Source organism: Coffea arabica, chromosome 3e (genome assembly GCF_036785885.1).
Source record: "Coffea arabica cultivar ET-39 chromosome 3e, Coffea Arabica ET-39 HiFi, whole genome shotgun sequence".
Lineage (NCBI taxonomy): Eukaryota > Viridiplantae > Streptophyta > Magnoliopsida > Gentianales > Rubiaceae > Coffea > Coffea arabica.
The window spans coordinates 31,776,334-31,792,488 of NC_092315.1; the positions used below are offsets into that span (position 1 = coordinate 31,776,334).

At 35.5% G+C, this 16,155-nt stretch overlaps 2 protein-coding genes and 1 long non-coding RNA gene across 6 annotated transcripts; 1 reads left to right on the top strand and 2 right to left on the bottom strand.

Moving 5' to 3' along the window:
- Window positions 1-2,933, bottom strand: LOC113737507 (uncharacterized). Its single transcript, XM_027264732.2, has 3 exons — window positions 2,694-2,933; window positions 315-1,162; window positions 1-225 (listed from the first exon to the last, which is right to left on the bottom strand). Exons 1-3 carry the CDS (start codon window positions 2,869-2,871, stop codon window positions 1-3), a joined length of 1,251 nt encoding a protein of 416 aa, XP_027120533.2. The 5' UTR covers window positions 2,872-2,933.
- A 3,418-nt stretch (window positions 2,934-6,351) lies between these two features.
- Window positions 6,352-10,014, top strand: LOC113737508 (putative disease resistance protein RGA3). Its single transcript, XM_027264733.1, has one exon. It carries the CDS (start codon window positions 6,352-6,354, stop codon window positions 10,012-10,014), a length of 3,663 nt encoding a protein of 1,220 aa, XP_027120534.1.
- A 565-nt stretch (window positions 10,015-10,579) lies between these two features.
- On the bottom strand, window positions 10,580-15,753 carry LOC113736696 (uncharacterized). 4 transcript variants are annotated; one of them, XR_011842071.1, is made up of 5 exons: window positions 15,511-15,750; window positions 12,433-15,433; window positions 11,266-11,319; window positions 11,084-11,168; window positions 10,580-11,007 (listed from the first exon to the last, which is right to left on the bottom strand). It is a non-coding gene; the product is annotated as an uncharacterized lncRNA (long non-coding RNA). The 4 variants fall into 4 exon arrangements; XR_011842072.1 differs by having other exon boundaries at window positions 11,107-11,168; window positions 11,266-15,433; window positions 15,511-15,753; XR_011842073.1 differs by having other exon boundaries at window positions 10,580-10,977; window positions 11,266-15,433; window positions 15,511-15,753.
- Window positions 15,754-16,155: the final 402 nt, after the last annotated feature.

Below are 16,155 nucleotides of genomic sequence, written 5' to 3' on the forward strand. Positions count from 1 at the left end.
CTACCGAGATGGTTCTCTAGTGCCGAGAACTTGGCACGCCAATAAATTTCTGGCTCCGTCCCTGCTTGAGAAGTCTTCAGGATATAAATCAGCAAGACGGAGTAGTTTCTGCACATTGAATTGAGAGAAAGAACTTTTTGGATCAAGACATGCTATGCAACTAAGCAATTCCGTGCTAACTTCCGAGAAACGATTATTCATCTCTTGTATAATTAAATCAACAACCTGACATCACAACAATAATAAAATTAATAACTAAGAAAATCTGCTAACAAGTAACAAATGTAATGAAATAATAATTTCAAAAATAATACCTCATAAAAAATTTCCACGCGATAATGATGAAAATTAGTGATGGTTTGACCTCTGCGACTGCGCCTGGCATTGCCACGGATTGCTATACTGTCTTCCATATCAATCACGGGAATCATATTCAACTCACAAAAATTGTTGACTTCATCTAAAATTATTTGCCATCCCTCTTCCCTAAAGTCTTGCAATTGAGATTTCATAGTATCAATCAGACTCATGGCTTGGACAATATTTTGATCCCTTTGTTGCAAAACAAGTGACAAGTCATTTGTGATTCCCAATAAATACTTCATCAGGTGCAATGCAAAAACAAACTCATAATCATTCATTCTATCAATCAAACCCCTGGCCATACCTCTATTGTCAGAAGTGGTGGCATCATCTTGTATATTTCCCAATATTCCAATCACCGAAGCCCACATAGAGGATAGACGAAGTAATGTTAGATAGTGTGATCCCCAACGAGTATCCCCTGGTCTTGCTAAACTAGTTTCTTGATTTTTGCCTTTTCCACTAATAATATCTCCACTGTCTAAAAGTGTAACAATCTTATCATGTTCTATTTGTCTTAATTGATCTCTCCTTTTACATGATGCTCCAGTTAAATTGACAATCATAGAGACATAGACAAAGAATTCACTGACAATGATATTTCCCTTAGCAACAGCAACAATAACTAACTGGAGTTGGTGAGCAAAACAGTGAATATACATCGCATAGGGATTTTCTTGTAATATAAGGGCCTTCAAACCATTGAACTCACCTCGCATATTTGAAGCTCCATCATATCCTTGACCTCTCAATTTGGATAATGATAATCCGTGTTGCGCGAATAAAGAATCAATTGCATCTTTTAAACAAAGAGATGTAGTGTCAGACACATGTACAATTGCAAGGAAACGTTCAATCACACGCCCTTCTTTGTTCACATATCTCAAAACAACTCCCATTTGCTCTTTCACTGAACTGTCTCGAGACTCATCAACTATTAGGGAAAAATAATTGTCTCCAATATCATTGATTATAACACTTGTGATCTCTGAGGCACAAGCATGTGCCAGATCTTTTTGAATCATTGGAGAAGTTAGTTGATTATTTGCAGGAGCATTTTGATTTACAACCTCAAAAATCTCAGTATTTCGTTGGCTATACCACTCAAACAATTCAAGAAAATTGCCTCTATTTGAAGAACTAGTTGACTCATCATTTCCACGAAAAGCCAATCCTTGCTTCAAAAGAAAGCGGGTCACATCCAGAGCAGCAGTTAAACGGGTGCGATATGCAATATCTATTTCGCGCCCACAAGATCGTAGCACATTTGACACACTATGCCTTTGATCTTGAAAACTTTCAAACTGTATTCTAGCATCATTATGGCAACTATTCACAGCTCCAATATGTTCATTAAATCTTTCCATTGCCTTTTTCCAATTATTGAATCCCGTTTTTGTAAAGGCATCCTCTGCATATCGACCTCCCTTATTTTGTGTTTTGAAAAGAAAGCACCAAAAGCAAAACGCCACATCTTTCGATATGCTATACTCTAACCATACAAACTTTTGATACCAACTATCTTGGAAACTTCTATGTTGTTTACCAAATGATGTTTTTGGATACATATGGATATGGCCAATCGGTTGGCAAGGTCCCCTAGTCAAATACTCTCTTCGGACATGGTCTCGAAGAGAAATATCAAATTTCTCAACTGATTTTCGTAATCCCGGATCACTAACAATATCATTTAAATTCAATTCCACACAAGATTGATTTTGAACTGGTTCACTAATATTAGGCTCATTTGAAGATTCACCACTACGGACTCGTTTAGGTTTAAAGAATCTCTCCATTTTCTGTCACAATTAAATAATTGTGGTTAAATTCAATAAAATTATGCAATTCAATAATCAATTAATTTAAAATTCATATAAATAATTCTTTAATTTAATAATAAATTCATATTACTTATATTTCTCAATTTATAAAATTCATTATATAAAATTATCAAAAAGTTAAAATAAGGTACAACTAAATACCCATATAATCTCTAATTCAATCTCATAAAATTTTGAATTTATATTTACATTCAAAATTTCTAATTCACATAATTAATTCTTAAAATTTCAAATATAAAACTAACAAAATTTTAAAAACTAAATACAACCTAAAATCTATACAATTTCTAAACTAATTTCTAATTTAAATTTAATATCATTAAATTTTTTAATGTAATCTTTCAAATTCTTAAATTACATTAACATAAACTAAATAAAAATTAATCTTAATCAAATTAATATCAAGATACTCAAAATTGAAAAATAATTTAAACATATAATTAACAAAAATATAAAGATGAATATTGTAATTTAAACCAAAAAACTAACCTAAAAGATTTATGTGAATGGAATGGTGGAGAGTTGGAGTCTTGGAGCCTTGAATTGAAGGCTTGAAGCAGGATGGTAGAATCTCAACTGAAGCTTCTTGGAGTTCTTGGAGCCTGGCGTCTTCTTCTTGGAGTTGGAGTCTTGTTTGCCCTTTGGCACTGGCGGCGTGCTTTTGCATCAGATGAAGCCTTAGGGCTTCATCTGATGTATTTTTTTTTTCCCCTCATTATACAAAACGACGTCGTTCCACTAAAAGTGAAACGACGTCATTTTGTATTTAGAGGGCAAAAAAAAAATTCAAAATGAAATGGGTCATCTTCTTCCTCAGCAGTCAGCACGGCAGCGGCTTTCCAGCTCTTTTTCACTTCCTCTGCAGCATTCATGGAGCCATGGAGGATGGTAGATCTGGATCACCGTGGGGGGGCTGGGCTGGGCTGGGCTGGCCGCCGGAATCCCCTATATATAGGGGGTTTTCCGGCGGCTTGGGGGGGGCTTAAGCCCCCACCAGCCCCCCCTTAAATCCGTGGCTGGTGTGATGTGTCACCAAAGTTGGCGAGGATTTTGTATGAAGCTAATAGCTTCTTATTTGCAAAAAATTATTTAATTCCACTATAATCATGTTTTTCAATAAATTTTAAAAATTTTTCAAACTACTATTTTTTTTATGTCAATTATATTACATCATAAAAATTGCTACAATGTTTTTTCAAAAGAAATTATTTCAAATAATCTATTGTCCAAATACACTTGCTATCTCGGTGTCCCAGGTTACATAACTTGATGGGCCTTATTGTGGTTAGTCTCAAACTTGAAAATTTTCTCATCGGGAAGATTTCAGGAATCAACAATCACCTGTGCAAAAGCCAAAGCCTGTCAGTAAATCTTGGGCTCACTCGTCCATAAATGTGATTCATATACTTAAGCATTCTGGGTAATAATGCATTGAATTGAACTGAATTGTTTATGTAAATTCTGCCTGAGCTTAGAGTTGTTGGATAATGGAAATAATGAGGGAATTCACTTTGCGAGTAAGATTGTTTAATTTGAAAGGTTTTTTTCTATAAAACATTAAACTTTGCAGACAACTCTTGCAGTAAATTTAAACGTTTGCATGCATGTTTGAATTGCAAATTTTAAGGTTTCTTCGTTGGAAAATATACTGTACCAAAATGAATAGAGAAATGTGTCATGGAAATATTTCAAAATTTTTTCTCTAAAACTCACAATTTAAAAGGTGCCCAAACACAGCACATTTCTTATCCTATGCATTAAAGGTAGAGCATGGATCTAGAGCTGTTAAACGAACCGAGCTGTTCGTTAGCTCGGTTCGTTTCGGCTCGTTCGTGTTCGTTAAAGGCTCGTTCGAAAGTCTTAAACGAACGAACACGAACGAATTTTTGTGTTCGTTTAATAATCGAGCGAACACGAACATGTTCGCGAATTTTAACGAGCGTTCGCGAACAAGGACATAATTGTTATTTGACAAATTTTAGGGTTACTCATAAGAAATTCTAAAACTTTCCCCTTCCCTTTCCAACCTTACTTTTGTTTTCCTTCCCCATTGGCTGCTGCCGAAAATTTGTACTTGTCTTATGGCTGAATTTTTATATTTGAAGGACAAATTATTTTGTTTTATTTGTTGTTTTTATGTTAATGTTGGTTATGCAGTTATTGAATAATGGAATTTAGTCATTTAGTATTTTAATTATTTTTTAGGATGATTAATGATTTGTGTGGCATATTTAAGGCCTAGAATAATCTGGATTCGAACTTTTCGAGCGTGTTCGCGAACGGCTCGTTTATGTTAAACGAGCCGAACACGAACACGAACACGAACTTTACTTAACGAGCCGAACACGAACACAGATTTAGAGTTCGAAAGTTAATGAACGAACACGAACGGAGTTCGAATCGCTTAACGAACAGAGCTCAAACATGAGATACTCGGTTTGTTTCGGTTCGTTTACAGCTCTACATGGATCACGTGAGTTTCGGAAGTACTTTTTTCTCTTTCTTTCGTTTAAAGCCACTTTACCCTTTTTTCCCACTCAATTTCTTGAGCGATCGAAAACAGTATATTAACCTTAGCTAATTATGATATGACGCTCAAACTGTCCTCAATTCACTGCCAGAAGATTGAGATTCACTTTTAATTAAGTTTTGCGACAAATTTTTAAGAAAACACATTTATGACAAAGCTGAACCGTCAGAACCAATTTCAATCAACTTTTGTAAATAAACTGCATCGATCCAGATGGAGTTACATTGAGATTTTTAAGTGATTGGGAAATTCAATAATTGAAGACTGCTATGCAGAAAATGGATTTGTTATATACTTGACCTCGCGAGCCTAACGAGTTTAATATTTTGACTTTGAGTTCGACTCGAGCCAGTTCGAATTCGACTCGAGTTCGATATTGATCGAGCTTGAGTCGAGCTTGACTCGAGAGGCTCGATTCGTTTGCAACTCTAGTCTAACTGCAAGTTAAGAGGCATTTTCCATTTTGCCTTACATATTTTCCGGAAAAAATCTTTTCTACATAACATAGTACATGAAGTCAAGTCTTGGTAAGTCTCTCCAGAAAAATGCCTATATATATATATATATATATATATATATTCTCTAGTAATGAAGTCAAGTCTTTGGCATGTCTATGTGATTCTAGCTGTTGACTAGACATTTGAGTCCACCATTAATTGATCACAACGTTCACATTACATCTGCATGCCATCAATGGCATTAATAACGAAAAACCATTAAGGTCCTCTTAAAAAAAAAAATAAAGAGAGAAATATAGTTTTGGCCTCCAATATTTATATAAAACAAATTTCTATAATTTATCAATTAACTTTAGAATGAATTAGTCTTTTTCATGGAATTTATGTTATTCAATAAAATTATCAATGTACATGGACATCTAAAAACTGCTTTAAAGCTCTATTATTGGAATATTAAAACTTTTATAAGAGGAGAGGAAAAAAAAAAAGAATTTAAGTCCTTAAAAGAGCTTTGTGTCGGTAATTATCTTCATTAATAATTATTGCAATCTCAAAACATAAAACCATTTGAACTTTATGTCAAAAAGTCATGCTAAAAACATCTTGCACATTTCCAGGAAAATCTTGCCACAAAACTCAGCACATGAAGTCAATTCTTTGGTAAGTTTCCCTTCGTAAAGAAGTCTTTGGTAAGCTTATGTCATATTAGGAATTTATCATAAAGAAGACTTTTGAGTCCACCACTAATTGATACCATTCACATTTCATCTGCCATGCCATCGATAGCCCTAACTGTTATTAAACGCGTCACAAGAAATCCGTTGATTGGCCAGCTTTGAAATAACAAGGTTAATATTGTTTAGAGCACAGATTTATCGACTGTTCTAATGACTTTAAAAGGATAATTTGTGCTATGATTTGTGCATCCAATAGTGGAAATTCACACGCAAACAAACAGTAAAACACTACCTAGTATTTTATATGGATTTTATGTCAAAACCGTTGAGGCATTCCCCATTCTCTCTTTCAAAGATGTGTTCGTCTTGTTAAACTTCATTGCTCTCACTTTCCCTTGTATTCATTCCATCAACCTCCTCAGGTTAGAGCTACTAGCAATTTCTTGAGCTTTAGTGTTACAGGATACTCCTACTGGTTAGATATGGAGGCAACGCTTGTTTCCTTTATTAAAGTTCTAGGAGAGAAGGCTATTTCAATAGCCAGTGAAGAGTTCTGTCATTTGGTCGGTTTGAAAAAGGGGATGCAGCTGTTGAAGGAATCATTGTCCATGATCCAGGCTGTCCTTCATGATGCAGAGAGGCGACAAGTTGGAGAAGAAGCTGTGAAGCTTTGGTTAGAGAAGCTTGAAAATGTGGCTTTTGATGCTGATGATGTGTTGGATGAGTTCAATTATGATGTTCTTCGACAAAAGGTTCAGATTCAAAACCAAATGAAGCACAAGGTATGCTTCTTCTTCTCAATTTTAAGCCCAGTTCCATGCAAACATGTCAAACTGGCAAAGAAAATTCATGAAATGAATGTGAAGTTGAAAAGCATAAATGAAGATGCAAAGAACTTTGGCTTTCTTTCACAAATAGGTGCAAATGCAAGTGCATCACTTCCTTTTCCTAGTAGATTCATCATGTTAAATCGAGAGACTGACTCTACTAATGGTTGTTCTACTTTTATTGGAAGAGATAATGATATAGCAAACATACTAGAAAAGTTGACTGCAAAGAGTGATGAAATTGTCTCAGTTATTCCCATAGTTGGAATGGGTGGGATTGGGAAGACAGCGTTGGCTAAAAGAATTTTCAATCATCATAAAACTCAAAATCAGTTTGATGAAAAGATCTGGGTATGCGTGTCTGAAAATTTTAATGTGAATAGGCTTTTCGGATTGGTTCTAGAATCATTGGGGCAGAAGACTGAAAAAGAGAGTCGAGAAGCAAGAACTAGAAAACTTCAAGAGAAATTGGAAGGCAAGACATACCTCATGGTCTTGGATGATGTTTGGAATGAAAACTTTGGTATGTGGGATGATTTTATGGGATCACTAAAAGGTATCAACACAACCAAGGGAAATTTCATACTTGTGACCACCCGCAAGCACCAGGTGGCCTCCATTATGGCGACATCATCTTCTCATTGTTCTTTAGGAGAACTATCAGATGATGAATGTTGGCTCATATTCAAAGAGAAAGCAATTGGCCGACACGAAGTGTTGGAAGAGTCCCGAGCCATAGGATTGGAGATTGCACAAATATGTCAAGGTTTACCATTAGTTGCATGTACAGTAGGTGGCATGTTGCGTAACAAGAGAAGAGAAGAATGGATTTCAGCTTTAAAGAGGGGGCTCCAAGGTTTAACTGAAAATGAAAACAACGTGATGCACATATTGAAGTTAAGCTTTGATAATCTTCCATGCCCAGATCTTAAAAGATGTTTTGCATATGGTTCAATTTTCTCTAAGGATTCTGTTATGGAAAGGGACCAACTAATCCAACTTTGGATGGCCGAAGGATTTCTACAAACACATTCGAGAAGCATGGATATGGAGGAAATTGGCAACATGTTTTTCAACATTTTACTGCAGAATAGCTTGTTCCAAGATGTAGAATGGGATGAGTATGATCGCATTCTCTCTTGTAAAATGCATGATCTTGTGCATGATCTAGCGCAATCCATGCAAAACTCTCAACGCGATGAAGATGACATTCATCCTATTCGGCATCTTGCATTGGAGAACTGTGGAGAAGAAACACCATCCATCCTAAACAAGAGGTTCAGATACATAAGATCGTTATTTTCAGTATACGATATTTCTGAAGATGTGTCATATTTTATCTCTTTGCGAGTTCTTAACTTATCTTCAACAGATCTGACTTTGCTTCCTAAGTCCATTAGCAAGTTATTTCGTTTAAGATACCTTGATCTGTCTGATACACCAATTGAAGGCTTGCCAAACTCTATTTGCAAGCTTTACAACTTGCAGACATTGAGAGCCAGAGATTGCTATGGCCTGAGAGAGTTTCCTATGAAGTTCAAGAATTTGATAAGCTTAAGGCATTTTGATTATTTTACCGATGACAGTTGCAGTAGTCGGATGCCGTTTGAGTTGGGGAAGTTGGCTTGTCTTCGAAAACTACCCTTCTTCAATGTAGGTGAAATAAAGGGTTGGAAAATTGAAGAGTTGAGAAACTTAAAGAACCTAACTGGCAGACTAGAGATACGGAATCTTGAGCTGGTCAATTGCAAAAAAGAAGCCGAGTGTGCAAATTTATTGGAGAAGTCAAACATCCATGAGTTGACATTTGCATGGTGCGAGGACCAAATAGATACAAACCGAGCGATTGGTGTATTGGAAGGCCTAAAACCTCACCCAAATCTGAAAGGCTTGATTCTGAAAAATTTCATGGGAAACCAACTAGCATCTTGGATTTCAGATCTTCGTAACTTAGTGAAATTGGAAGTAAGAAATTGCCGAAGATGCAAAGAGATACCTGCTCTTGGACATTTGCCCTTTCTGCAATATCTTGAGTTGGTAGGACTGGACAACATAACATGCATAGGGCCTTCCTTTTATGGTTTTGATAATTCTGATGCATCCAGCAGCAACCATAGCAGTGGTCAAGCAGTAACAAGGTTGTTTCCGGCACTTAAATATCTTATCCTCAATGACATTGAAAATCTTAAACACTGGATGGAATTGTCAGTGGAGATAATTCCAACAGATCGTGTGGTAGTGTTTCCTATCCTTGAGGTGTTAAATATTCATCGGTGTCCCCAATTAACCACTGTTCCAACTCAATTCCCAAGTCTTAAGGACTTGGCCATCAGTTACATCAACCACGGTTTGCCAGTAGTAACAAAGATTTGCAGCAAAGTGATCACTCTGACACATCTCCTGCTTCATGGAGTGCAAGGGCTTACTTGTCTTCCTGATTGGTTGTTACTCAACAACGCCAATCTTACAAAGCTATCATTATTTGATTGTCTTGATTTAAAACACCTTGTTTCTGACAGCCAAGATTGCAGCATTGATCATCAAACACATAATCTCAACGGCATTGGGTCACTTGAGACACTGTATATACTTAGATGTAGTCAGCTGAAGTCAGTTCAAATTCCTAGCAGATTACTCGGCTCCCTACAAAATATTGTTATTTCGGAATGTCATGGCTTGATCAATTTGTCAAGTGAGATAATGAAGTCCTCCGCTTCTCTTGATCACTTTGAGGTGTCCAACTGCTCCAATCTCAACTCATTTCTAGAAGATTTAGAGCTAACACCTTCTCTCTCGTATTTGTGGCTGTCCCACTGTGTGCAACTCACCAATATGCCAAACGGGATTTGCTGTCTTACAAGCTTGAGGCATTTGACAATAGGTGCTTTCTCGGATACCATGGAGTTTAGTTCATTCAGAGACGCCTTCAGTGGTTTCAAACATCTATCCTCTTCCCTTCTTAGATTACATTTGTATGGGCAGCCTCACTGGGAATCTCTGCCTGACCAACTTCAGCACCTCTCTGCACTAGAAGAACTCAAGTTGTATGATTTTGGAGTAAAATTTTTGCCTGATTGGTTTGGGAAGCTCTTGTCTCTTGAAAAACTACATCTGCGTGCATGCTCAATCCTACAGCATTTTCCTCCTCAGATAGAGATGAGAAGACTCACCAAACTAAGCGAATTGTATATTATAGACTGCCCCTTGTTAACGCAGAGATGCTATCCACGGAGTGACTCCAACCCAGAGTGGTGCAAGATTTCTCACATTTCAGGAATATTGATTCCAGGATTCCAAACTGATGGCAAATATTCTTGAAGTTTGTAATGTAAGATCCAATTTCCAGTTGCTTTTTCCTAGCCTTCTATGCAACTCTTTCAAGTTTCATTTACATTGGAGACTGTTATTATTAAGCACCAAGTTTTTTTTTTTTTTTTTTGGTGTGTGTAAATGGGTTTCAAGAGAATTGAAATAAAAGTTGCTTCATCATGATCATTAAAAGTTACTTCTTAACATTGATTTCAATTACTTCAACCTTCGGTAACGATATAGCTGCATATGCGATTAACAAAATACCTGTATCTTAGTTGAATTCATAACCAGTTAATTTACCCAATATTATAAGAACGTTAACCTTGATTTTGTAAATGATAGTCAACTCCATTTCTATCCCACGCTAATACATGAACTTGCTGAAATATCTACCTATAATCAATTTTTACTCAATACTATGAGAATGCTAACCTTCAATTTTGGCTAAATATCATACTAGATTCTTGTGCTACTATATATCAGGAATAACCAGTTTCTTAGTTATCAGCAATTGAATGTCACGAATGAACTGCATATCAGAGCATGCAATGGGTAAAGAACGAACACAAGATTATGCAGGAACAATGTGTCAGAAACCAAAGTAACCAAAAGATCATTTTACCTCATATGTTGCATATTCTTGTGGTTCCTTTGCTTGTAATAGCTGTGACTTTTGGTATCAAATTGCTCAGTGGTCAAAAACAGAGGAGTCTTTCGTTTTCCAAGGTTTTTTTAATGTTTCTTCTCTGATGTTGGCCTTGGTTTGACATCAATACTATATATCAATGCTATGACCAGCACTATTAAGGTGAGGTATGATCACATTATATGTCTTCTTCATCAAACTCTATCATTCGTGACTCAGCTCTTGTCGCTTTTGCTGCCATGCCTTCCATTGGAACTCAACTGAATGTCTTGACAGAGGTGACCGACTCCCATCATGACTTCTCACCCGAAACTACCTACTATCTTCTCAGCAGTAATCAAGTTCCGGATCAGCTATAGATGCAAATTTGAAAAGGCAAATCAGTTTCAGGGATCTGCACAAAATTCAAGTGGGGAAAAAACAGCTCACATTCTGTACCGACGAGGAGAAACCTTTGCCAACTATTTGTAGTAAGACAGTCATAATGATTGAAATCGCTTTAACCAGTCCTTAACTGCAACATAGATAGTATGTGTATCAGTAAACACCACACCACATCATAGATTTTTTCATAAACAAAATTTAGTCAGCATGAGATAATCCAATCATACCCATACAGAAAAGCATCTGCCTAGGACTAGCCAGCATCTTGTAAAATTATCAGCCTGAAATGTGTTTCATGTCACCTTCCAATTTTAGAAGCTTGATTACAATACAAAAGAGATAAAGCTTGAAAGAACCAACAAAAATGTAAATTTGCTTTAATTTAGTATTTCAAAGCTAAGAGTTGTCGTTAATCTTTGGAATGTCGCAGAATGGACAGAAGAGAGAGAAAGACAGAGACAGATAATATTCTCGATTGTATGATCTTCCCAAACATTATCCAAAAATGAAAACAATAAATGGAAAATGAAAAGTTTGACAGCCATACAAAACCTCAGACTATGAACTCAATTGGACCAGATGAAAGCAGACAGAGAATAGATTTGTGAGAACACCAAGAAGTGAACTACCCAGAGAGTCCAAATCAACTAATGTGCACCAGAAAGTTACAGAAAGGTCAACTTACTATGGCATTGAAACACAAAATGTTGACCTTCCTAAGCAAAGTTGGAGACAAGAATTTATTCTCTAGGAATTTGCCATGCTAGACAGCAGAAAAATGCTGAACTAACATAAAACATCTCACAATATTAGCCTGTTGGTATTTGAGATCAGTTATTAACTCCAACATCGAACAAAATTATTTCTTAAACAATAGGAAAACTTCTAAAGCATATGACATAGACATGATGAAAAGCACACTATATATAGATCCTCTCCTACTCTCTCCTTTCAATGACATACACTTAGGATACTCATTCCAGTTCAGTTTTACTCTAGACATGTGAATCAAAGTCAAATGTTTAACATATAGCCCAAGTACCTAACTATCAGCACTTTTCTAATTGCAAAAGTATCTTTCCCTACCATAAGACTTACACATGAAGCACATTTTGAAGCATGAGCATTGGAGAATTGAGTCAGGCTGTTAAATTTCAATAATTTATTTATTTTTTGATGTACAATCCACAATATTCTTTAACCAAATATAATCACAGTCCCTAATTAATGAACAGCATTTATCACTTAAATCTCTATAAGAAATTATATATAGGACACAAATTCACAAGGAAATTTTAACTAGGTAATGTTTGAAGAAAGGATACAAGAGCTTGAACCACAACAGCAAAATCAGTTTCCTTGAATGCCAAAAGCTTGATTTACGTCAACTTTACCTTTAGCATTGTGGACAGCATATTTTTAGCATATTCTTGCTGCTCTTTCCTAACATTGTCACTCAAACTATTCCAGGTATACATCGATGCAATAAGTCAATTCATGTGATACTTGAAAGTTCTGGCTAGAGTTTCCTGTGATGAAGCTGTGGAGTATAGACTTAAGGATCATGACTGAATTTTAAGTCTGTAAACCAAGGAACAATACAAATTCCTAAGAGAAGGAAGAAGTACTCCAAAGATACTTGGCAATAAAAGATCAAGGCAATGCAAGAGTTATTCCTGATCTTAACAAATAACTCCATCCACCAGGAAAATTCAATAGCTTGGAATGTTAAAATATGTATAATCACAAATTTAGAAAACTGACACCTAGAAAATTAGAACGGAGGCAGAGAACGTGGAAATATAGATATGATAACAATAAATAACCATCACAAATGGAAAGAACAATACAATCATAAATACGACAACAATTATCAATCTAACCCTCATAAATGATCCTTCCACTTCAACTATATAAAACTCAAGATTTCTCAAAAACTAATTTATAGAACAAAACTTTTGAACAAATACATGATAACTAAGAATAAAAAGCACTTCATACAGATCTCAGTTGCAATTGAATAATGATAGCTTGACCTATGGACCAGAAATCCTGTGAATTTTAAGTAATCAACCAATAACCAAAAATTAATTTCTCCAGCTAATGAATAACTACTACTAAAACTAATAAGCGGTACACTAGTTCAAATTAAATTGAAAGAGTTGCTCTTGATACTTGCTTTTACACCTAGAGGACTTCTTGAAAGAAACGAACCCATAGAGACCACTGTCTTTGTACATCCAATTAAATAACCATCCATATTCATTTATGGTGATACTAAATGCCTGCGACGAATTCATCGATCTTGTTCCAACATATACCTTAATGTTGACCACTATATCCCACCCAAGTTAGACAGAAATCAGTACCTAATGGTACAAAGGTTTTGCCGAACAGTTTGTCATTGAGGAAAAAGGAACATGAAATGAAAAGTAAAAACATTAACACATAGGCGAATTGAAGTCTGACAAACTGAAGAATTTTCCAGTAGAAGTATACAATAAAAGCAGCTATAAATCTTGTATTACACCGCGACCTCCCATCAGCATTTCGAAACCATCAAACTCATCCCACAAGTTTGAAATCAAGTACTCCGCTCAATCAAAATCATGACTACAAATGCAAATACTTATAACATCTTCAGACTCTTAGAACTTGGGATTCTTCATAGCGATCTTTTTGTTTTCGACGTCATAAAACCTTCCCAGCCCAAACTAAGCAGCATACAAGTTACCACAACCTGCTTATTGTCCCCTCTCCATTTTAGATAAGTCAGCTATATCTCGAATTGCCACCTCGATCTCCAGTAGCTCATACAACAGATTAGTCAAGTTTATTGTCTAGGCCCTGAATAGAGACTAAAACTTAGCCATCCCTTAGCGCAAGAAAAAATGGATGCATCTAGTAGATACAGCTTCTTTGCCAAGAAGATCAATAACAGCTAAGCTACAAAACAATATACTATTTCATTGCCTTGAGCTTAATGCACAAACTGTATGCTGCAAGAAGTCGTTATGCCATGAATTAAATAGACCTAGACTACGGCTCTATGAACTATTTGCTTCAGCAGAAAGAATGTGCCACCAAAACTTGCAAATTATCAAGTCAAGTCAATGTAGTGTACTTTTTACAACAATGCCATATTTGCTTTTCATATATACTATGTTCTAACAAAAGCGTAGTTTTTTTATTTTGCAAAAGTCAATGACCATATGCTCATCATTACAAGTTTTTCAGAAATGCATTAAGATTTTCTTAGAAGCAAAATATCCTTTTCTACCAGTCAATAAAAGTGACAGAGCATTGATCACTCGATTTATGAAAACCACCTACTTTAATGTTCTATTTAAATTTTTCACAGGTATCAAATAGTCAATAGAACCCTTTCATTTCGCTTTCGAAGTTTCTACCATAATCTTGTGTTCTATTGCTTGTTGACATTCAGGCTGCTTATTTTTCTAGTGTTCCTGACAAAGTTATTGTCCTACTGACTATGGCTTATCTATTATATATGTGGTAATTTGGAGGTAGAAAAGTACCTAGCTCTGGTTTAGTTTCCATTTCTTGCAAATAGACTAGCAAGATGAACAAGATTTTACCATAATACCGTTCATTTTGTGAGGACCAGATGCTGCAGACTGCAGTAAAAGATGCAAGACCATTCCATTTATCTTCTATGTATTACACCTAAAAATTTGGCTAATTAAGAATCATATCTTCTTTTCCAAAAAAGACAGATTAAGACAAATAAGTATTTCATGTGTTGCCTACATGTAGACCAAAAATTAGTATTTGCCACTTCAAACAGCAATAAAAAAAATAAGGAATTAGTATATATAAGATCAAAGAATGCAAGGTCCTAAAAGAAAGAAAAAGATATAATAGAGCAATGTGTAGATGCAAAAATAATTAAAACAAAGATTGCAGGATAAAATCATACTCAGAGAAAATTCTCAATTATTAGCATTCGATTGATGTTGATGTACAGATCCTAAACCTAGTATTCTAGTGGAAGAGGATCACAAGACCATAATTCCCTAATATGAGTTCCATCGTCCTCATAATCTATTTCACTTGCAGATGCATCATTATGTAGCACTTAACCATCAAATTCAGAGACTTCTTCAGATTCTGAGATTTCATCATCTATCATATCAAGTTCTGTTTGAAACAAATTTTGAGAACATTCTTCGGTGGATAAAGATGCGTCCTCTTTTCACTTAACCTTGCCGACTCTATCGGTCTTGGTTTATCAAGGATTTGAGTTCGGATCCTGGGCATTTGGGTCGCCATAAAGTGCCACATGTCTATAACATATTTCAAGCTCCCTCTCAGCAATAGCAATAAACCGTCAAATAGAGTCAAGTGATTGCTCGTATTTGGACTTTCCAATGCCTGAAAGAAGATGAACTAGGTCACTGAAAAGCTTAACAAAATTGTAATGTCCAATTGAAAAGAAAAGGAACACAAACTTGTCAAAATGAAGACAGAGCAGCATGCAGTGTAAGACCCCTTTCTTCCATCACCTAAGATCTATCCGTTCATTATACTGACGCCAACTAGAAGTCTAGAACTGTCATAGGGCCCCGGCCAACCTGATCTTGGCCAGTTCGCCCCATAAAAGCTCGATGAACCTAACATTTCATTGAGTTGTACTGAGTTTAAACTTAGTATTAGATTTGAATTAAATATGAGTCCATTTTGATTCTTGTTTAACTCAAACTTAATATAGACCTGGCTCATTAATTTGTACCTCTGTTTATTATTATTATTATATATATATATAATACATTTATATTTCGGTATTTATAATAATATCCAAATAAATATATAATCACTAAATACTACATACTTATATCTTAAAATATATCAATATATCAATGCTTATTAAATAAGCATTGTTTATTCTATCACTTCTTTCTCAGTTCAAGAGTTAAAATTAACCATTCTATTGCTTTCTTGAGGGCCAAAATTACTAACTCATAGTTGAAGCTCCAACTTTCTTTTTGGTTTAGTAAATTTTTTAGTTGGTATGATATTGGCTACTTTTTATGTGCCATTGTTGGTGTTTTTTTTGGTAAAACGACGAGTTGCATATAATAAAAGAAAGCACAACA